General features: G+C 35.3%; 2 protein-coding genes across 5 annotated transcripts in view; one reads left to right on the forward strand and one right to left on the reverse strand.

The window, feature by feature from the left end:
- The window catches only part of LOC139959556 (glycine receptor subunit alpha-4-like), a 118,818-nt gene extending 107,709 nt beyond the window's left edge, over positions 1-11,109 (forward strand). Inside the window, exons 8-9 of the mRNA XM_071957274.1 lie at positions 3,666-3,794; positions 5,068-11,109. Of these exons, the coding sequence (XP_071813375.1) occupies positions 3,666-3,794; positions 5,068-5,457 (519 nt within the window). The 3' untranslated portion in view covers positions 5,458-11,109. The remainder of the gene's footprint in view (positions 1-3,665; positions 3,795-5,067) is intronic.
- Positions 11,110-16,933: 5,824 nt separating this feature from the next.
- Positions 16,934-22,713, reverse strand: part of LOC139959572 (BBSome complex member BBS4-like) — a 34,036-nt gene continuing 28,256 nt past the window's right edge. For all 4 annotated transcript variants that reach the window (XM_071957307.1, XM_071957295.1, XM_071957316.1 and 1 more), the window contains exons 12-13: positions 22,087-22,228; positions 16,934-20,039 (exon numbers count right to left, since the gene is read on the reverse strand). In XM_071957307.1, coding sequence (XP_071813408.1) covers positions 19,797-20,039; positions 22,087-22,228 — 385 coding nt within the window. In that variant the 3' untranslated portion in view covers positions 16,934-19,796. The remainder of the gene's footprint in view (positions 20,040-22,086; positions 22,229-22,713) is intronic.

A 22,713-nucleotide genomic window follows, 5' to 3' on the forward strand; every position in this document is an offset into this window, starting at 1 on the left:
GGATAAGTATCGCAGAATGGGGGAATGGCCGCAAATGGTTACGTAACTAGTGCGTCTTGAACGTAACTCTATAGGTCTCGCATCACAATTATTTGTTCCATTGACTTACACACTAAACTCATCTCTTTCAAGACCTGCCAAAGCATAGATAGAATTTTTCATCTGGTATATCCTACCCACCACATGATAGAGCTCTGTGTTCTTGGCACTTGCAAACTTCCACATCATGACCGTTTAGATTATGAGCTAGATAGGAGCAAGTTTATCACACTGAACCCTTCCATATGCTCGTTCGGAGTAATATCAACATTTAACCAGATTTTTAAAATGGTTTATATCACCTTCGATCCTCCCTATTTTCACACCATCTGTACTTAAAATTATGCTCTTTCATATATAGGCAGAACAAACGATGACAGTAAATGGTAACATGCTTAAACAAGCTTTACGTTAGGTACTTTTACCTCTTTTCTGACAATGGTTAACCTATTGAGCGGATGAACACGTGGTGAGGTACCTATAATAGTAGCCTATACAAAGTCGGACTTCGCGGCAAGTACAGTGACGCAATGAGTAGCATATACTGATTGACCAATCACATTTTACTTAAGCTAAATTGCATTTTACTTAAGTGAAATAGATTGACCAATCACATTTCACTTAAGCGTAATTCTATTTCACTTAAGTAAAATGCAATTTAGCTTAAGTGAAATTGAAAAGCCATTTTGCTTAAGTAGAATAGCATTTTACTTAAGTAGAATTGAATTTTACTTAAGCAGAATTGCATTTCACTTAAGTAGAATTGAATTTTACTTAAGCAGAATTGTATTTTACTTAAGTAGAATTGTATTTTACTTAAGTAAAATACGATGTAGACAAAACCGTTTGAACTTAAGCTAATATGAATTCCACTTAAGTGGAATACAATTAAGCTTAAGTAAAATGCAATTCTACTTAAGCTTAATTGTATTCTACTTAAGAGGAATTAATTCTACTTAAGTAGAATAGAGAGGTAAATGTTAAAACGGCTTGCCATAAGCTCCGCCACTGGGTGAATATCAACGAAGCCTTTGTCACACTAACTAGGCTACAATCTGAGAGAAAGCTTATTCTTCTTCGCTACGTACAACCATAACTCATCAGTTCTCTCAAACAAACATATCCGGCACTGGAGGGTGTTTAACAGCACACTATACATATATCAATAATCAGGAACCGTTCCAGATAAGAAACAGGAAAAAAGGAGAACAAAACATTTTATTTGCGGGAATAATACATTGTTCTATATCTATGTGTCAGAAACGAGGGCACGTCTCTGAGGAGTCCGGTACTATTTCAAGCATCCATTTCCTATGACGACCATTAGTCTGCTCGTTGTTTTGTTGTTTAGAGGGCTGATGAAAGAAAATGTTTCCCTATTCTTTTCTTTTCTACCCAGTCGTCTGGGGTCAATGAAACTAAAGTAGATCTGAAAGTGTTAGAATGTCGAAAGTATTGATAGTACCAGTGAGTCTGTTTGTATCATACATTCACTATATATATAGCCTATGTATAGAATGTATGTGTTTGTTTATAGAGTGGAAGTTTTTCACTGTTCTGGATTTTCCAACTCATTACACCTGATGATGACACCAGTATTTTCTTCGAGAGCGACGACATAATCACATTATCTTCCAACGTGTCAAATGAATTAAATAAATTCTGTAATTGGTTTTCAGCCAACAATTTATCACTAAATGTACAAAAAAGTAATTACATTGTCTTTAATACTCGTAATACACTTATTTGGAATAAAGATATATGTATGGATGGGAAAATAATTAAGCAAGTTTATACTACTAAGTTTTTAGGTGTAAATATTGATTGTAAACTTAGCTGGCGCAACCATATTTCAACTATTTGCAGTATAATTGCACGGAATGTTGGCATATTACCTAAGTTGAAATATTATCTATCGGAAAACATACTCAGAACACTATACCAGACCCTGGTTGTCCCGCATCTCACTTATTGTTCCATTATTTGGTCTGGTACATACAACACCAACCTTAACAATCTTTTAATACTCCAAAAGGCAGCCATTCGCCACATAACACACTCAGCCCCACGTGAGCACACCAGTCCCCTATTTAAGAAACTCAACTTACTAAAATTGCACGATCTCATTAAAGTTAAGCTTGCATTATTTGCCTACAAGACCTGGAATGGATTACTACCAGCTGCCTTTGACAATTTTTTAACCAGTAACAGAGATGTACATAATCATAACACGAGGCATGCTAATCATGCCCACTATAATCTCTACAATACCACCATTGGAACTTTAAGCCTACAAAACCGTGCAACAAAAACATGGAATCTTCTAATGAACGATATAAAGAGTAAAAAGTCAGTCACATCCTTTAAGAAGTGGTTTTGTAAGGAAATAATAGCTAGTTACTGACTAAAACTAAATTATACCTGTATGTAATTACAATATATATATATTGAACATTTAATTTGTACTTATATCTATGTATGTATTCATACACATAAATATGTATTTTGTTTTTTCTTTTCTTTTCTTTCTTCAGGGAGTCTTCCACATTGTTAAGCTTTTAAGCTTTATGGAAGACTTCCCTCCACTTTGTACTTTTGTGGCAAACAAATAAACAAATTATTATTATTACCGTCATATATATATATATATATATATATATATATATATATATATATATATATATACATATACATATATATATATATATATATATATATATATATATATTTATTTATTTAATTATATACACACTGCACAATATACAATTTGTTTTGTTTGTAAATATTACAATGAGCTCTTCTCCTTCAACAATATATAGATCTGTGGACGTATATGTTTATTAAACCAGGGAGTTGTTCCATAACAACTCCCTAATTAAACACATCACGTGTAACTCACCATTTTGATATCACAAATACTAGTAATTCCACGGTTCAAGCATCATCACTAAATTTGGCATTACTTAATGGATCTATTATGTTACATTCTTGTGCTTCTTTCTTTACTATACCCGTGCATATATAGCCTTTACCTGGTGTGAAACACAAGCTGAGCTTAGTTAACAATTACCGTTTTAATAAACGCGATGATGTAGAGTAATTGCCTGCATGGCTATATCAACTAGCTGACAAAGAAATATGAGGGTGGGGGGGGGGGGATGATGATGGTGCCAAAGGTTTCAAAACCTTTCAAAATCGTTATACCCAATCATATGTGTGTAATGATCGATACAGGACCATTGTACGAAGAGACTGGTATTACTTGTTGACCAATCTGAAAAATTCTTTCTAATTGTCCGCGACGGTATATTATTTTACCAGAGAGTAGATTCCATAGCAATTCTATACTTCTTTCCGACAAGATTTTTTTAAAACGGCTACCTTCGCGTCAAAATAGTTGGCAGTCTTTGATTGCCATGAAATCAATATGAACAACAACTATAGAGATTGGGCAAGTTTCAGCTTCGATAATACCAAACATAATAAATACCTCTCCAGGGAAATCGCTTAATCTCTTGTCTCGCATATCGGAAATGATTTGTTGATTCATATGTGTACCAATATTTTCGGCTATTATTTTTTTTCCCTTGTCTTCTCTTAATCTCTCTTTCTCTATTCCCACTCAGGCAATTGACGTATGGTTTGACATGTGTCTCGGTTTTGTTACGATGAGCCTTCTGGAGTATGCGCTAGTACATTACCTATGGAACCGGGATATGGAAATAAAACATCTACAAATGGCGAGCCAGAAAAGGGTAACAACTTTTAAAAGATGGCTCAAATATAGTTACTCTTATAATGCCTCGTCATCTCTTCAATACTCATGTATCCTGATATCTAAACAGGACCGTCCTCCGCTGAGCCAAACTACCATCACTGAGGCCTGACCAATAAAACTCCCTTACTATATCTATGGCATGTGCCTCGATCGCCATCTAACTTGCCGCGATGTCTTGAATACCATGCACTGAATGTTGTACCCTTCGTTCTCTCAGAATGCTTTACGTGATTGATAAATCATAGTTTGGATAAGTTGCTACGAATAATGCTATGGTACCACTCAATACTGACCTCCTCATATCATGTTTCAAAGCTCTCATACTGACAGTATGATCAGTTCCTAACCTATATCTGATTCTAATGCTTATACCATGCTATCTTGTCCCTCAAAAATCATCCTTCAAAGCATTCGTACTGACACTATAAGTAGTTCCAAGCATTTGCCAATTTTATAAAAATAAAAATAAGATATGTATGCAGCTTATACTGTCAGTACCAGTGCTTTTGAAGCGCGATATTAACGTACCCAGTATATATAACACAATATGGGTGAAATGCTTCTCATCTGCCAAAAACAGTTGTGTCTTTCTAGACGTGATCTCCTGGCACAGTAGTTCTGTTTATACCTGGCAATGCAGATGATTATAATTTGTAAAGACCTCCATATAGTAACTATATTCTGTAGCGTTTATCTAGCATTATTATGTTAACTTTGGTCACGTATTTTCGATATCATTCGTAAACACCAAAATCCACATAACAATGCAGTTTGCTAATTTAATACTGTACATTAAAAATACTGTATTGTATACTTCCGATTGGCTCTATTACGCGCGCGATCAGTATGCCTATACTAATATAGAAATGTTTCCTGAGCGATGATTTTATTAGTAGTTTTATTACCGATTGGAAACATTGCTTCCTCCTACTGCATTTGATTCTAGATACATATAATGTAGAATGATGTCTTAAGTTGGTGACTTGCTATATTATTTATTATGAACGTCTGGAAAATTTGCTAAACACTTTTTTCTAAGTGGAACTGAAAACTTGTTATTAATGCTTGACAGGATATTAACACGAACGCCATAATATTATCATATCGTCTTACTCAACAATATTCATTACGTACAAGACTTTGACGTCATATTACATTACATTTATAATCACTTTTAAATTATGTACCTCTTCAAGGTAAAAATCATGGTCTCTTTTTTTTTCTTTTTTTCTTTTTACCTTTTCTTATAGCCTGTATATAAGAAGCCAATCGCTATTTGGAACAGAGGCAAAGCAAAAGCGGAAGTAGATGTAGAGAGCGCGGAAGAAATAGAAATGGATTCTGAAATGCACGGCCGTTACAACTACAGTACTACCTATCGGCCATTGGACACAAAGGAAGACGACAACGAGGTCGGTTTCGTTGCTTACAACGGGAACACTCCGGGTAGTGGTAACGGTCACGATCGGAAGAAGGAACCGAAACAATTGGTGAGAGAATCAAACCGAGGATCCACAACGAAGTTGATTGCACTGAATATCGACAGAGTATCTAGAATTCTATTCCCTTTTTGCTTCATTTTGGCATTGTTGATTTACTATATTGTTTACAACTACATCGCGCCTGATCACTTTGTATAATGAGTCATAATTAATTTATGAAAACATTATGTATGCAAATAGAAGACGGAACAATACCAATTGGAAAACGTTATTGAATCAGTTCTATTCACTTAGAACATTACGACCTGGATGAAAAGAATGTATAAGATATATAGTTATCAGCCTACCGTGGCACTTAAAGAAAATAACTTACAGCTAGGCTCCCCTTCAAGTAGAAAGGAAACATTCTTGAATAATCAAACTGAAAAGATAACCATGTAGGGATAACATTTATGTTAAATGAGTAGCCTATCATACAAAATGATAAAAGAGATCAGTGCAAACCATATTCACTATGACATTACGACTAAAGTTAAAGCATGTATAAGATATGTACTGTCTGATCAGCCCATCGTTGAACTTAACGAAAATATTTGACAGCTAGGCTATCCTTAAATTAGAAGCCTATATATGCGTATATCATTTGTTGATCAGGAAAAAAAAAAAAAAATGCATGCTTTGTTGATAATGTATGCGTTGTGTTGCCAAAGCAACGTAACTGTTTTTCTTTTGCATTATAGATTGGAGGATATGTTAAAAATTAAAATTATGTTGACATAGTGATTTATCTCCCAAACTAATTTTTTAACTACAATTTACAAAACTCAAGTTATAATATCTAACCTAACGGTTTATTTTTGCTTCTTACATTATAATAAATTTCTCATAAACCAAGCATCAATCATTTCAGTTCTTATAGACTTATTATAGACGGCAACAAACTACCGTAACTCTGCCATTGAGTCATCAGGCCAGGAAAACCTAGCTTAATCTTAAGCAAGAGAGGGGAGGGGGAGTCGGTTGAAAAACGTATAGGCTAGGGGTATATTTGAATGAAGAGACCCTCATGTGATTTTAATTCAAAAAGTTAATCTCCAATTTCATATTTTATGATGGAATAAATTCAATTACAGACTTTTCCTTCAATATGCTGTCGGCACTACGTTAATTTTTTATTTAGGTTCCTTCGTCACAGGGAAGAGAAGTCTGACTGGGAGGGGCGGGTGGGGTAGGGGAGATGATGAAAAGCCCTCACAGTCCTCAGTTTCAACTAACTCAAAATAAATGTATGTTGTATCACCATGCAATACGTGGTTTGCATTTCTAGGTGAAAAGCACCTCATCTTAGACACAAAACTGCCCCTCCCCTCTGTCACCTTCTCCCCTCTCCCAATTCCTCCACAACATCTATGTCTACTAAGCCTACTGGTGTATTTGTAACTGTTCCTTACGTCATAGGAATATATCATTCATTATAATATTATGTTTAGATAAACGTTTCGCAACGTTAGAACAACAGTTTCATCTGGGTCTCTTTTAGTTCGCACGTTTGGTTGCCATGCAGCAATTATCGATCAATCTGTAATGGATACGTTATAACTACGGGTAACTACAGAGCCGCAAATGTATTACACACCCCTCCCCATAACCCCTTTGATGTACAGGCTTAGGCTACCATGTTATCTGCAGTTACGACTTTAGCCAAGCAATGTACTAACCAGGAAGGTGATAAATATAGCAGCTCCTATACCACAAACGCCATAACCGAGTGATTATCAACAATTGCAGATGACTGTTCGGCATGGTGGAAAACACCTGTGCAACACGTGACTATGACCGACTGCACAAAACTATGTGTGTTATTAAACAAAGCAAAAAGGCAAACAACATTTGTCCAAAAGAGAATCGATTTGAGAAATTGGACTGTCAAGATCTATTTACGAATTGGCGCTATAGGAAATATGCTAAAGTGATTTGAAGTGTTCAATTTTGCATATAAGTATTAAACGATATATATAATACTAATCTGATATCGCAAATGATATAAATGTTTCTTTTTTTTTTGCTTATTTCAATGTAGGCAAGTAAGGTTGTGTAACATAATGTAAATAATAGATGCTCATAATTTTCTATTTTATGTCCAGTAAATTAGTCAAAATTGCTGTCTTTTCAAGACATGTTTCATGAAAATGCCAGTTCTGTCATAGGCTTGAGTTTTGAATTAATAAGTTGATGATGTTCCTTTTGCAATTATAGTCAACGAACTTCTAACACTATACGGTGTGTCCACGATTACACGACATATTGCCGTACTGAAACTAACGTAACTGAACGTTTGAACAAAATATGTAATATTTCAGCGTTCGTAATTAAACAACGCAAGAATCAACAACAATAACAATAAACAACAACAACAACAATTGATTTGATCGAGTGTATATAAGCAGTGAGTTTTGAATTCACAGTTGTTTAATCTGGGATTGAATTTATCACAACATTATATATGTAATCGCTAAAATCTACAAATTTGTAAAAGCTATATGAAGGAGATTGTGATCGTAGAGGTATCGCATCAGTTTCTATTTGTAATTCTTTAACTGTTGTCTGTCTCTTTGAAGAAAATGCATTTCTGTCATCTTCATGTTTGTAATTATCATTTTATATTTTTTCTTTCAATACCGTATGATTTGCTGTGGTGTAACCAGACATTCCGAGTGTATCGTATGTGTTGTAATGAATTGAGAATACAAAAAAAAAAAAGGTTTGGATTGAAAAAGGGTTGCATCTATAGTTGTATCAGATGCTCTCTCTGCCTGCGGTATAAGAGAGGGGGCTTGGTATTGGCAAGGAGCAGGGGTGGGAGTTGGTGTATAGGAAGGCTGACAGGGAAAACTTAGTTCGACGCTGGTTACGCCACTCATTATTATTATTGTTTTATCAAATAATCATTTTAATTCTTGACCTTTCAATATTTTAGTCTGCTACGGTACGTTTTCAACGATCAATCTTCTCTTCATTCATGATGGCGTCACCATCATGCTGATGCGCAGAAGATAATTTACCCGCGTTATTACGTTGAAAACGGATTGGGAAGAATAAATCCAAACTGAAATTTATAAAAATTTCAAATCAATATTTGGTAGATTTAGACGTATTGTATCATCGTATTTACTTTCTACTTTATCTTCCATCGTGTGAATTTTTAATAAAAGTTATTGCATTTTTTGTTTACTTTATTGCACGCACGCACGCATATATATATATATATATATATATATATATATATATACATATATATATATATATATATATATATATATATATATATATATATATATATATATATATAACAAACGCCTACAGTGGAATTACGATCTTCCTTACCGGTTTCGAACCTCTGGACATACAATCAGCGTCCATAGCCTAGTGGTTAGGGTGTCCGCGTACAGAGCGGGAGGCCCGTGGTTCGAATCCCGGTGGAGGCTGAAAGTTTTTTCACTGTTCTTGATTTTCCAACTCATTACGATTTTCATTTATATATATTCATTTGCCTTTGTCGTTTTCCTCCATTGCATTAACATAAAGTCTGTTCAAAGTATCTCTTTCGAGATCCGGCTTTAGGAATCACAAATGATTTTCGAGTTGGTTAGCATCATGTTTGATCTCTACAGTAAGGCAAAATATGTCACCAAAAACAGAACTAGTATTGTTCGATACAGGTGACAAACGCCTACAGTGGAATTACGATCTTCCTTACCGGTTTCGAACCTCTGGACATACAATCAGCGTCCATAACCTAGTGGTTAGGGTGTCCGCGTACAGAGCGGGAGGCCCGTGGTTCGAATCCCGGTGGAGGCTGAAAGTTTTTTCACTGTTCTTGATTTTCCAACTCATTACGATTTTCATTTATATATATATATATATATATATATATATAATTATGTATGTTTTATTTCTCTTTCCGAATGGATGCATCGGAGTAATATATTGCTAATGCGTTATAAATATTCAGATTTGCTTGTAAACCTTAAAATTCCAAAATTATGTCCACTGTAAGCTGGTTATGATTTTTATTGGAAAACATTAAAGCAAAACCATTTGTGAGACAATATTTTCTTTCCGTGTGATAAATCTAAGGCAACACGACATTATGTGGGTGATAGGGGGGGGGGGGTGTGAAGAGGTTTATCGAGAATATTATGTAAAGCTTATTTTCTGATCATCTATTACTTATTTCCAAGATAAAAAAGAAAGTCATGCAATTAAGGCTTTCAGCCAGTTGTTGGCTTTTAAAGATGTCATCTGGGACCCCACTCTGTTTAAATTTATAACTTATATATGCACAGTATAGTAATCTCGTGGGTGGTGTGGGGGTGGGGGGAGGTTAGGAGAGAAATGTGTAACTGTTAAGGTTCACATTTCACACCTCACCTCTCCATAATTTATCGTTGATTTCGAATAGCATACAAGACTGCTCCAAGTCTGTTCCAAGGGCTAATAAAGACCCCTTCGGAATCTAATCTTTCATTTGATTTACCAAAAATAAGCAACTGACGGATGAAATTTGAATTTTTGAAAATGAAATATATATCATTAATTGAACCATTTAAAAATAAAACGCATAGCATTCTGTATTGGTTTAACTCATTCATGACTAACCGGCAGGGGCGCAGCTAGTGTGAGGGGTTATGATGTTTATATCGTCCAGGAGAAGGGTGTTTTGACCTTAGATTGCATAAGATTTCAATTTCAATACAAGAGTTCAAAATCTTAGCCTATATGTATGCAACGCTAACAAACATGACTATATCCTGCATTCTGATGCAGCCTCTTTTATGGTAGAAAATTGAATTGACATATCTTTTTTTTTTTAGTTTTAGATCAATGGCATCCCATTTGTTTGCTTAAAGTCTCATTTTTTGGGTAAAATACTAATTAAAGGTAACTAAACATATTTCGAAGAGAGCATGTAGGAAATGAATGCATATTTCACTACCACGCTTAGATTATTTTCTCCTACTTTTTACAAATCAAAATGAATTTTCCTCTGAATCACCACCCAAAGTGTCATAGCAATCCAGAGGATACCATCCTACCGTGTTGTGTTGTTCCTTAATTGCTGCTAGATATCAAACTACCACGTATAGAGTCATGTTATATCAGCAGGCTTGCAATGAGGCGGAGAGAGGGGAGGGGGTCTACAACCTCGGAGTCCAGGGGTCAAATGAGGGACCCGTGAATGTATGGAGGGGGAGGAAACGTGTATTTTCATTTTCATAATATACTCATTCAAAAATGAGTTCAATAAGAGGTCTGGTGACACCTATTTCTCCGGTGACTGACCTCAGCCGCGGATCTAGGGGTGCAGGGGGGCTGGGGGAGGTACACCAGCTTCCTTTATCAAGCCCACAAACAAATCAAAAGCCTAGGTATTAGCACAAGCTTGCGTGTAGATATACTTATAGACTTAAATATTAGTTTAAACATGCCGCAGAATCCACTGAATTCACCATTTCACTTTTAAATTTTACTTTTCTTCATAATTTTGGGAGGGGGGACTCCATACCCCCTGCATGGTAGTTTTCCTCAACAACCTCATGATCACCCTCCTCTTCCACCTCGCCATGTTAAAATCTTGGATTCGCCCCTGGACCTGACTCTGTGCGCCTCTGGATATCATGTGCTTTGCTGTGTGATCTATAGGTCTATGTATAGGATTGAGTTTTGTGACAATCGCCCTTTCTATTCTTCATCTATTTGACAACTTTATGGTGAAAATATTGCTGAAAATAGTTTGTTTTTTTGTTAATTTTCAATAAAACTGGACAATAAATTGGAATGTTAAATGAAGGAAGCGATTGTGAAGATTCTTTGAACATGAGTTTATTAATATTTCTTTCTCTGTTTTCATGTTGAATAAAAAAGGTATTCTCAGTACCAAAATCAAAACTCACCGTTCGTGGACGGAAGGGGGTGAAAAATTAATCTTCTAGTCGAAGTTGTAATATGCGTTTTACATTTTAAAGTAATTGAGAGTAAAACAAAGAAACAACTTCCATGAATATGTTATCATCTGTGTGTAAACTTACATAAACAGACATATAGGCCCTATACTTCAAAATATGAAATTCACTTTCAATAGGCTTGTGGGTGTTTTGGAGAGTTTGCGAAGACGTGGTTACATGATTTACGTCTTTGATCTCGAATTACATATTTATACAATACATTAGGCCAAGTTGTTAAGGACAGATATGGTGAATAAAAGGTGTTACGTTTCTTTCCTTGGGTGATGTGTGCCTTACGTGGAAATAATCGATTCTCTGTGTCACTCTTGACATTTTTGACAGTCATTTGATTTTACAAAAAAAAAAAAAAAAGGGATTAAAGTGAACCAATAGGCTTGACAAGAGGAACTGACGTCACGATATTTTAGGTATTTGTTTTTACCAAGTTTACCTTAAAGGAGTATTGAATACTTTAGTAAGTTTTAAGTAGTGACTAAATATAAAGTGAAACATAAGTCAACATTTGATGGCATTGAAGTTCAGGAAAAGATGGCAGTCTTTATCCACACGACTCACTTGCCGGGAAGATTTTGCAGGGTGATATGCGAACGTAACTTAGGCACCTTGTCTTTGACAATTCATAGAGAAATTTCACCAAGGTTTTCGCCGTTTGCAAAGGATGTGTATAATTGAGAACATTATACTTTGTGCGAATTTGTGAAAGAAATCTATAGAATATATCCCGGTACTGTAGACCTCCTCCCTATTTTTTTTTTCTTCTACCAGCTGTCAATGACGAATTTTATTATTCCGCACACAAATCATATTGACTATACACGTCATATCCTTTTAAAGTGAAAACAAAAACAAAATAACAATAATTCAAAAAAATTGAAAGACGAAGGAAAAAGGAACAAAAAGAGACAGAAAGATACCTTTTATGAAGATATATTATTTATGTAATAATGAAATGATGGGTCTCCTAAAAGTGATAGCCTTCTGTTAAATGGAATCAGCATTCTTCACTTGAATCTGAGGCCTTCTCTTTCTTTCAATTGTGTAATTCCATCATCATAGAAGTTCATTATTTTAGAAGTTGTATTTCACATTAACAAAAAAGAAAACAATTTGCAGAAGTGTGAATCGATTTTTATGTTGTGCTTACATACAAGTATTACTAATACAGTAAACGTGTATTCCCGAGTGACAAATTTGAGGCCAGTATTGGGGTTGGGAGAGAACTATTAATAAATAAATAAGCATTCACACGCACAACATAATGTCTTTAAACTAGGAAGATTGATTCTGCTTTTGACGAAAAAGGGTACTGAAGTTATTTGGCTGGTTGTGACATCAACACGTTTAGCGTGCTCAAATAGCCTATGTTTTTGGATTTAACAGAAGTCGGTTCCAGGAAGATGTTTGCTCATTATCAAAGAACATCATAGGTATATAACCTTAGGATATAGCTAGCACTAATAGCATGGTAGACGTGACCATCCGTCTTCATTGTGATACCCGTATGGGGTCAACAAATAGTAAGGGTTGTGCCAATGTCAGTCCCCCCAAACACACACCCAATCCCCTCCCCCACACCCTCCCCGGCCAAGTGAGACGTGCAAATCAATACCAAGTTGACAATACTAAGAGTGGTTTCCTATACGGCAGTGTGTAACTGTGATGAAAATATATCAATAACAGAACAGTCTTAACCTTTGACCCTTTCTTTTGTTTTAGTCCCTTATTTATATATTCTGCTTACACCATTCGGTACAGTATAGAGACGCGGGAAATAGCGTGGGATATGTGGGGTATATACCCCCACTAACTTGCTTAAAGTGATAGGGGAGAAATGAGACACAGTCCATTTTTTTCTCCAAATTTCAGAGTAATTCATCTTTCTGACACTGTATTTTGGTGCTTCAAAATTGGTTCACCACCATTCAAACGTTATATCCACATTCGTTATATCCACATTCAACATCCCATTCAACGTTATATCCACAACGCTATATCCACAACATATCGGCACATTTGGACAAACGCTCCAGGAAGGAGTATAACAGTTTTCACGTTTTCAGAAAATGATCTCCCGTGACCTCAAATGACTTTCAAATTGATAAAATATGATCGCATGTATGACAACTGAACTCACACAAGCCACTGACGAAATTTCAGCCAGATTGTGTGAAAAATGACGAAATCGCAATCATTCAAACACGGTTGCAGAAAAGTGACAGAATTGCGGCAGAAACGCTATAGCTGAGCTCAAAGCTTTCAGTGGAGCGAAATATATTTTTAGTCACACCCAACCCAGACAGTGTCAATCTGCCTATGAGCAGTTTCGATTGGTGAAACGACTTACAACAAGTCATATTCACCCTGCTTAACGAGCTGGCATTAATTTTCAAACAAAGAACCTCTTAGTTGACCATTTCACGATATACGAGTCGTAAAATGTATCTATGGAAATTCAAATCTAAAAATAGAATATTTTATCTTATTATGTTTCGTTTTGAAACGCTCGGCGAGAGATTTTTTTCTCTACGGAACTTGGAATCCATAAAATTAGATATGCTGTGTTTTGTTCTGAAGCGCTCTAGTGAAATTTGTTTTGGTTATTCTTTCACGCAAGATTTCACGCAAGTCGTAACTATGTCCTTTTCTTTGTACCGGAACGTAAGCTCCTTTAACGATATTCGAACCTTCGACTTCAAGTCATCTCTGGAACTTGACCAGCTGTGCTTCCTCTTGAAAACTGTCGAATCGAGAATCTTTCTTTTTGGAAACACACGTACTTTAATTTGATACCTTCGACAATTTAAAGTATCACCATGGGAACCACCTCATTGACATGTGAAGAGGCGGACGATACTGGTTGTCACGGAGGAGTAAATACAGCTCTTATAGGAGCATCATTCGATGATATCAATGTCTAGTCGGCTGCTTTAAAGAACTAACAGGAAACGTCTTCACGGACCCTCCAAGATAAACCAAAGATATCACCAAGGACTTCTTACATGCACACACTAATATATTCACGAGGAAAAACTGATCTCGTGACATGGTAGCACATGATACCTTTCACGAAGTTTTTGAAATTCTCTCAAGAGACTAAAATGTAACCTGCCAAGGTTGACACTCGAAAAAAAAAGGAGAAAAAATAAAGAGATCCTTTGACATTCACGTGGTCTAGAGAAGGAAGGAAAAGGATCGGTGATGTTACACATAAACCCTATACACAAACTCCCAAGATAATCACATTAGCTGATACCTCCCTGTTTGAATGTTACCTCAACTTTCAACTGCGTAATTATCTTATATCAAATTTGTAATCTTAGAAGCTTCCCTTTTAATTAAGGGGGGGGGGGGGAGACATAGTATATGTCCGACTGTTTTAACAAGAAGCCGATACACACACCCACCTATATATCTATCTCTATCTATCCATCCATCTATCATGTCGAGGACGATATTCATGTAGTTAAGTGCTAGATGCTATTATTATTTTATTTAATTCCTTGCAATATGTATTTAGTAAAGGTATTATTATAAATAACACCCATACTGAAGTCCTAACAATGGTTCAGTGTGATGATATAACATTAAATCGCTCTTAGCGTTATTTTATGGGATGTCGCCCTAAGTGTGTTTAATGTGTAATTAATGTATTATTTAATTTAATTCCTTGCTATATGTATTTTGTAAAGTGATTATTATAAATAGCACCCATAGTGAAGTCTTCACAATGATCCAGTTTGACGAAAGTAGATTAAATTGCCAATGTCGCCCTAAGTGTTGTTTTCATACTGATCTCAAGAGATCAACACATCTTGATACATAGTTCACTTATCGTTGACGGTTCTTTGTTTTAACTCGACAATGACAGAGACTTTAATTCCCGTCCTTTTAACATTAGCAGCTTAATATCCCACCGATGTCACCGAACTCCACCCCACACATATCATATTGAAAAAGATCATCTTTTTGCAGGCAAAACGATGTGTATCATATGCTTCCGTGTTTTTTTTTTTTGTGTGTCAATATATTCTTAAATACAAAAAAAATATATATAAAAAATAGAGAAAGAAGAACCTAAATTATCTCAGAGAGGAAAAATGTTAAACTCATCGCTTTCAAAATACCATGCATGTCTCTTTTATTGCTACTATTAGTTATTTCATCATAATAATAATAATACCAATTTGCAACAATATATAATACAACAAAGCCAACCACACAACAAAACAGTAAGATTGAATATATCGTTGCTTCATGTTCGGGTCAAAGGTCATATTTAAAAAAAACATTACTGTGCCATAACACACAATCATGAAGGAATTGTGAAATATTTGCATCCAAGTTCAAATTGATTGCCTGTGGTAATTAATCTTTAATTGTCTTTAGCATCTCAATGACAATAACAGTTGGATAAAAGAGGATATAAATTTGCGTTTAAAAGCCAAAATTTTCAACAACTATACCAATCCGGTCTACCGAGATAATTACTCAAAACAAACGTTGAAACTGATGAAGCTAAGACACACCCTTACCAGAATTGTTTTCAATCAAAGAATGTCAACTATATTGTGCACTTAATGACTCGATTCCAGTGTAAATAATTCGTCGCGTAGACACTTTGACATATTAATCAGTGGCGGTTCCAGAACTACTCAGAAGGGAGGGGAGGGGATGGGTGGGGAGGGGTTGCCCGTGGAAGGTAATGAATACATGACCAAACATCACTACGCAACGCAGACAGGTATTCGTTACCTTTAACCGATGCTTTCTGATGGACTGATATTTCGGTATTAACTCCCATATCGTCCCGACAGTTGTCTCCCGAGGTCCCTCTTACAAGAAAAAACAAAGAAAATCCTGGACCGACCACTGTTACATTAGAATATATATTGTTACTTTATTGTACAACTTCAAAAACGCCTTACATGAGTCTCTTCAGTTTTTCTATTTTTCTATTTCTTATTTCCTAACAGAAAGTAAGACCCATCAAAATACACCAACGTTGTTTGTTAAATTACTATTTGACGAATCGTGCGGAACGTAGACATTTTCCTTAAAGTTAAAAAATAAAACCGTAATAAGAAACCTTTAAATGTTCTTTTTAAGACAGACGACAGGAACTTTTCAAGCTGATAATAATCATATATAGATCATCAATCATGAATCCCCCAATGTTTTAGCTATAACCACAATATTGTTTATATGATCATATTTAAGCCACAAATAAAAGCTTTGGCTTTTTTTTTTTTTGTCTGATAAATAATTGATGAGGACTGAATAATTTGACCCCCTTAGAGATGGTGAGACAAGGCAGGGGTTAACAAAAACAAATGGGTATTGCATTGGGGCAGTAAAGGTATTCATTATTCCAAGATTGAGGGAAATATTATATAATACCAGCAAAATAGTTATAATAATATATAAAATTCCACCGGTAATCTTTGCAATAAATTGTGAATACATCAAGTGGGTGAATAGATAATTCCAGACAGAAAGACTGAAAAAAAATGTTGCCCATCCAATAAAATTATTTTAAATTATTAGTGGTTGCATAAACATAAACAGTGAAATTAGATACATTGAAATTTTCACAAGAGCAGCACTTATTTGAAGACAACCAAAAAAAGAAGCCTATTCGGAATAAAACATCTGGAACAGTTGAACTGCAAAATTTATTCACCTCGTGACGCCGACAAAAACGTGCATGTCAGTCACGTGACATTGTTGTTTACAAATAAATACTCGTTCGTATTTCATGAAATTACTGGAAAACATTACAACTAATTTTACTTCCTTGTTAAGATCCGTTTTAATGGCAGGTATTACAGTGAGGAGAGACATCTTTACAGGTAATTTATGTATGTTTCTGGTTTAGTGTTATTTATATTCACGGTGGGTTTGTATCGGTAAGTTTTACCTCCTCAAATTCCTGGAAACGGATCGCAAGATAAAAGGACACATCCGATCCGGTTACTGTCTCAATGACAATGAGGGAAATTCAAGATTGATTTTGAGATAATAAGGAAAAACATCCAAGAAATGGGAGCGAAGGCAAAGTGGAAACAAAAACAAAAACGAATGTATATAATATAGACAAATATATCCCAAGGTGATTATAATTCAAGGCATGTATCTTAAGGAAAATGGAATGGAGAATAACATCACGCCTGATTTGAGTATCCATGACAGATTTGGAGCAAAATATGGAACGTTACCCTTTTATAAATATGCAATCGGTTTATTTTCGGGAGGATGACTTAAAAAGTTGTTAGATACTATTGTAATTCTATAACAAAAATTGGTAGATTTTTGAAAATCAGATATAATTCCTTTGCAAGAAGATTTTACACATTTTATAAGGAGTAAACCAGACCATTAATTACACCTTTCTTCTCTTCGAAATATTTCATTTCTTTGATGCCAAGAGAAGGAGTGTTCCACAGACGAACCCAAGAGGAATAACTTGAATATTTTTGGGGCCAAATGAAAAGCGATGGATATGCGTACTCTGTCAAACATTTCAGTCAAACATTTCATTTCCCCACAGGAACTGGATCTTTGCCTTGAGGGTAAAAGTAACAGGTATCATTTCTACAAGCTTCTTCTGGTTTATATTAACTTAAGTTCGCTACATGCAACTTTCAGCCTTGAACCTCCCAAGATGCAATGGAGGAGGAGGAGAAGGATGAGGAGAGAATTGAGAGACAGGAGTAAAAATGTTCCCCAATCTTCTTCAAATTATAAAATTAAACCCATGACTACGCATCAATCGTAAACTTCAATGGAATCCGATTATCTATTAATCATATGTTTTGCTAGCAAAGATATGTTTTCGCCTTTGTTTTTAGGGTTGAAAGACGATTCGAAACCAGCGTTGATCATATCACTTAAAGCTATAGTTTGCTTTGCCTTGTAACGTTTGCCTCATTCGCCAAGACCCATTCGTCATATGTTAATCTACTTTAATAACTCGCACTTTCATTCAATGTAGTTCAAAGAAAAAAAGAAAAAACTAAAGAAAATTTTTTAAAAAATAACAAAACGAGTGGCTTAAACTGGCTTTTTTTTGGTATAACAGTGTGGGCATGGGCTGCCTATCCCCCTGTCCAGAACAATGCCCCTTGTACCACCAGATTGTAGAATATTTAACAAAAACTGCAGCTTTAAATGTCTCAAAAATTGATTTCTAAAGGAAATGACAAACTGTTCTACATGGCCAACCATGGTTAAGAGTAATGCACATGGCAGACATTTCAAAGTATCAACTGTTTCTGTAAAACTAATTTCAGGATCTTCATGGAAACCTTCCCTGAAACATCAAAGTTTATCTCAGTGTCAATAATAATCGAAGGATTATTGCTTATTGATTAGTCTTACTTCCAATCGTTAAATGTAAATTTCCCATCTTTGTATAAAGGTCACATGACATTCAGGTGATCTAGCTAAATATGTATACTTTCAGACATTTGGAATTTAAAGCCCTATAATGTATTTGAAGCCCTATAAATTGTATTTCCATTATAAACGTGTACAGTTTGCTCCTCATGACAGTATTAAAACATTTCTCTCAGTATTGACAGGTTCCTCATATACCTTCTACATAAACTTGAATTTGCTTATAAACAAAACTATAAATCACCCATCCTCTGCTAAAAGCAGGGATGAGCCTGGGGTAAAAAAAAAATCACGGAACTTTGCAAAAATTGCGCTATAGGCTCCAGTTTTGCGTTTGCTGCAGTGTGCTAGGATAATAGTTTTTGTCCCAGAGGTAGAAAAGAAATCACGGATATTCCGCGAATTCGCGGAAAAAGCTCATGCCTGCAAAAGGGATAATTCCCGCAGAAAAGATGTACAGGAAACCTGTCGTGACTGAGATCTAGATGATTTAGGCCGGTGATGAAATGCATCGGCTTGTGTGTGTTTGATAATGGAAGGCATCATACCACTTTAAATACGGGAACAAACAAATGAACTAAGATGTATGTTTTTTGTCATTGTTGAAGAAAAGAGTGTAAAATAAAAGATTCATAATTAAGCAGATTTAGTACCTTTCATTTTCTGAGATAATATGCTGCACAAAATTTGACATCTAACATCTCTTTATGAAAACATTTTCCAGCTGTAAGGTTATCACAATTGTAACAGCTGAAATCTTTTTATAGACACATTTTTAATGACATCAAATGCAACAAAGAAAAAGAATTTTTTAAATTATCTACATAGGTGGTTCTCAATGAATTTCAGGGAAACACAATGCCTAGATAATGTAAAGAGCCAGACAGAATCTCCCTAAACCTTCTTTGTACAATGTATTAATGATTGGGTAAGGTGCTCAATACTAGGCCTTACACCAATCAGTGCATGGTTCTTTTTCCTTCGTGGGGTGTACGGGGGAGGGGGGGTTGGACAGACATCCTTCAAGTGGGGGGTTGGCCCTGGGGGTTGTTTTTTGAGAACCACTGAGTGACATTGATTAGTACCTCCCTCTTTGTCTCTCTCTCTCGAGAGATGTTATTCGGCTACGGCTGTTCTTTCTACCTTGTCTCCTCCACCGGCCATACTCTTCTCTGCTGGATCTTGATTTGGTGGCATCGGCACGGATGCCATCCTCCTCGATACGTCTGCTGCCTCCGCATCTGTCGGTCTCTTCGTTCCTGGTCTCTCGGGATACGGCTTGGTAGAGGACTCTGCTTTCCAGACGAGACTCTCTCCTACTTGTAATGCTGGTCCTAGTTTGTTTGCAATCTCGATAATCTTGAGCACAAATTAACAGAATAGAAACAGACGGCAGAGATAGTTAGCAACAAAATTTTGATTACAATCTAACTGGAATCTGATATCAAAAACAGTCAGAGAAACCTTTTCAATAGAAAAACATCTCATAAAAAGAAAAGTGAAGAAAATAAAATTTTGTAAACTTTTAAAATGAGAGTACATTAGTAGGGAGGAGACAGGTCATCAAATGATGTTGTTAATGTGACATGTCAGGGTTTATGCCTTCTCTTGGTTTCCAAGTATTATAAAATCACAAACAATTGACTTACAAGGAAACTTTTATTTCTTTATTTGGGAACGAAAACACATTATTCAAGTAAACTGAATTAAACTTCACAAGAAGTGTGAATGGGTTTAAGAATGCTTTGGACAAGCACTGTAAGCATTGTAATCGGGACTGAGTGTTTGTGTCTTCAGTCTTTTTGTTCTCTCCTATAGGGTCCTTGATTGGGACTTGAGTGTCCCTCCTGATTCTTCTTTGCTACTGAACTAAACTAAATATTTCTTTGTGATTAGGGGCTAAATGCAATTTATTAATCAGAAATTTCACAAAATCTATGTTTCCATTGGGCAATATAGATCTACTTCCAATTTACCCCCACCCCACCCCCCCCCATCAACTCATTCTCCCTCCTCTGGACCATACTATGTTCTCGACATTTCATAACATGTTCATTAACATTCAACTACAGAAATATTTCCTAGAGGTCTCATAATAAATTGGTTTTTAAGCAGGACGATAGAGCAACCCTATGCATCTTTACAATTTAAATCCAATAACACAATTCCACATTCTTTTCCCCTATTTTTCTTTTCCCATTTCTACACTGCAGCAAAACTATTGTACAATTGTATGACAATCTGTTGTTGATTTAAATAACAAACATACTAATAGATGCTGTAGTTATTGCTGTAAATTCTGCAACACTCCACAAAATTTAAGAAAACCAAAAAAAAAAAATCCTATCTTGTCCAACTTTATTTTCATACTTTACATAACTGAGACTTTCAAATGTGCAATGATAAATCAACCAGTGTTTTCAAAAGAAAATCTCTTCATTGAATTATAGCAGACAGACCACAAAGCTGCAGAGACTTAGGCATAAATTTATAGAACTCTGCCATGGAACTTATCAAGTATGAATATGAGAGTCTAAAATGATCGCAGAGAGAGAGAGAGAGATAGAGAGATTGAGAGGCTGAAGTACTTTCTGGGGAGCTATATTGTGTAAGAGATTGATCGAAGGTTAACAAAGCATAACATCATCTCACAGAGATCATAAATTTGACTTGATTTGCTGCTCAAGCTGCTAACACTCCATAACATATTGTGACCGGTTCTCTGAATTATTGTCTTTAATATTGTTTTTTTAATCAATTTTGACTACAGACAAAGATTACTTGTACTATTAAGGATTTTAATATCGTTAATCATCTGGGAATGATATGAGAAAAGAAAACTTACAGAACCATGAAACAAACTTTGTGAGTTGGTTATATATCTCAAATATTTCTTTTGCTTAATATCAATACACATAAAAATGAAAAAAATCAAAATTCAAAGAAATCATAAGAAAAATAAATAATACAAATGCCCATTATTCAGGAATTATTATTATTGTTATTTGTTTGCTTTATGTAACCAGTTAAAACAATGAGCTTATACTTTTGCTCTAAGAACTTATTACTTGGTTGTTAACATCTATATTTCAAATAAATTTGAAAATTGGATTTTGATCAGAATGGGATTTAGCATAGTTAGCAAACATATTGTATGGATTGACTGATTGACTGACAGGGCAGGATCAATGTCTACAGTTTGCGTCGCAAATATTTTCAATTTCTTTATCATTAAACAATGAATATTCATGTTCTCTGCACAAATAAATACATATGAATATTTATAATTATGGGAATGAGACATGAATATCCATTATATCCATAATATATAGATATCAATGCATATGTATGTATAGTAAGTATCCAAACACTAACACTAAAAGCATACAAGTACAAAATTCCATACCTCAGGATCAATGTCTTGAGTTGCTGACTCTTTCATTTTTTTATATTTCTGCTCAAACTGTGAAAATTGCTTGGCGGCTGATTTTCTGTCACCTTGATTGTAGAGGAATATGCAGAAATTCAGGTTCATCGTCGAGTCTTTGCTGCGAGAGAAATGCAACAACAACAACAACAATATGCGAGGAGTCATTGACTGGTTTGAAACTTAAGGCGACAATTTTTGGGTAGAACAGTCACGTTTCTGTGTTATTCAACAATTGCACATGTTAATCATGGATGTTTGTCTCAATACGAGCAAAGTATGTGAAATAACATCCAGTAAATATACAATCACACCTTCGGCAGTGAATTTGCAAAAGTTTGCTAAAAACTATCCCAAATTCCAAAAGCTCACGATTCCCAAGGGTGTTTCTCTCATTCAGAGACGAAGCAAACGAGCAAATGAGACCTCTGGCTAGTTCAAACATACTATGATGGTTTCATGACAATCTCAGTCACATCCGAGAAGATCATACAATGTACGACGAGTTTGTGACTCCAGGCTTCAAGAGACATTACATTTGCTTCATTACAAGCTTGTCAATGAAAAGGTTCCTGAAGGCACAATTTGGAGCTAAGCCTTTTTGCT

The sequence above is a fragment of the Apostichopus japonicus genome, chromosome 3, assembly GCF_037975245.1.
Source record: "Apostichopus japonicus isolate 1M-3 chromosome 3, ASM3797524v1, whole genome shotgun sequence".
Lineage (NCBI taxonomy): Eukaryota > Metazoa > Echinodermata > Holothuroidea > Aspidochirotida > Stichopodidae > Apostichopus > Apostichopus japonicus.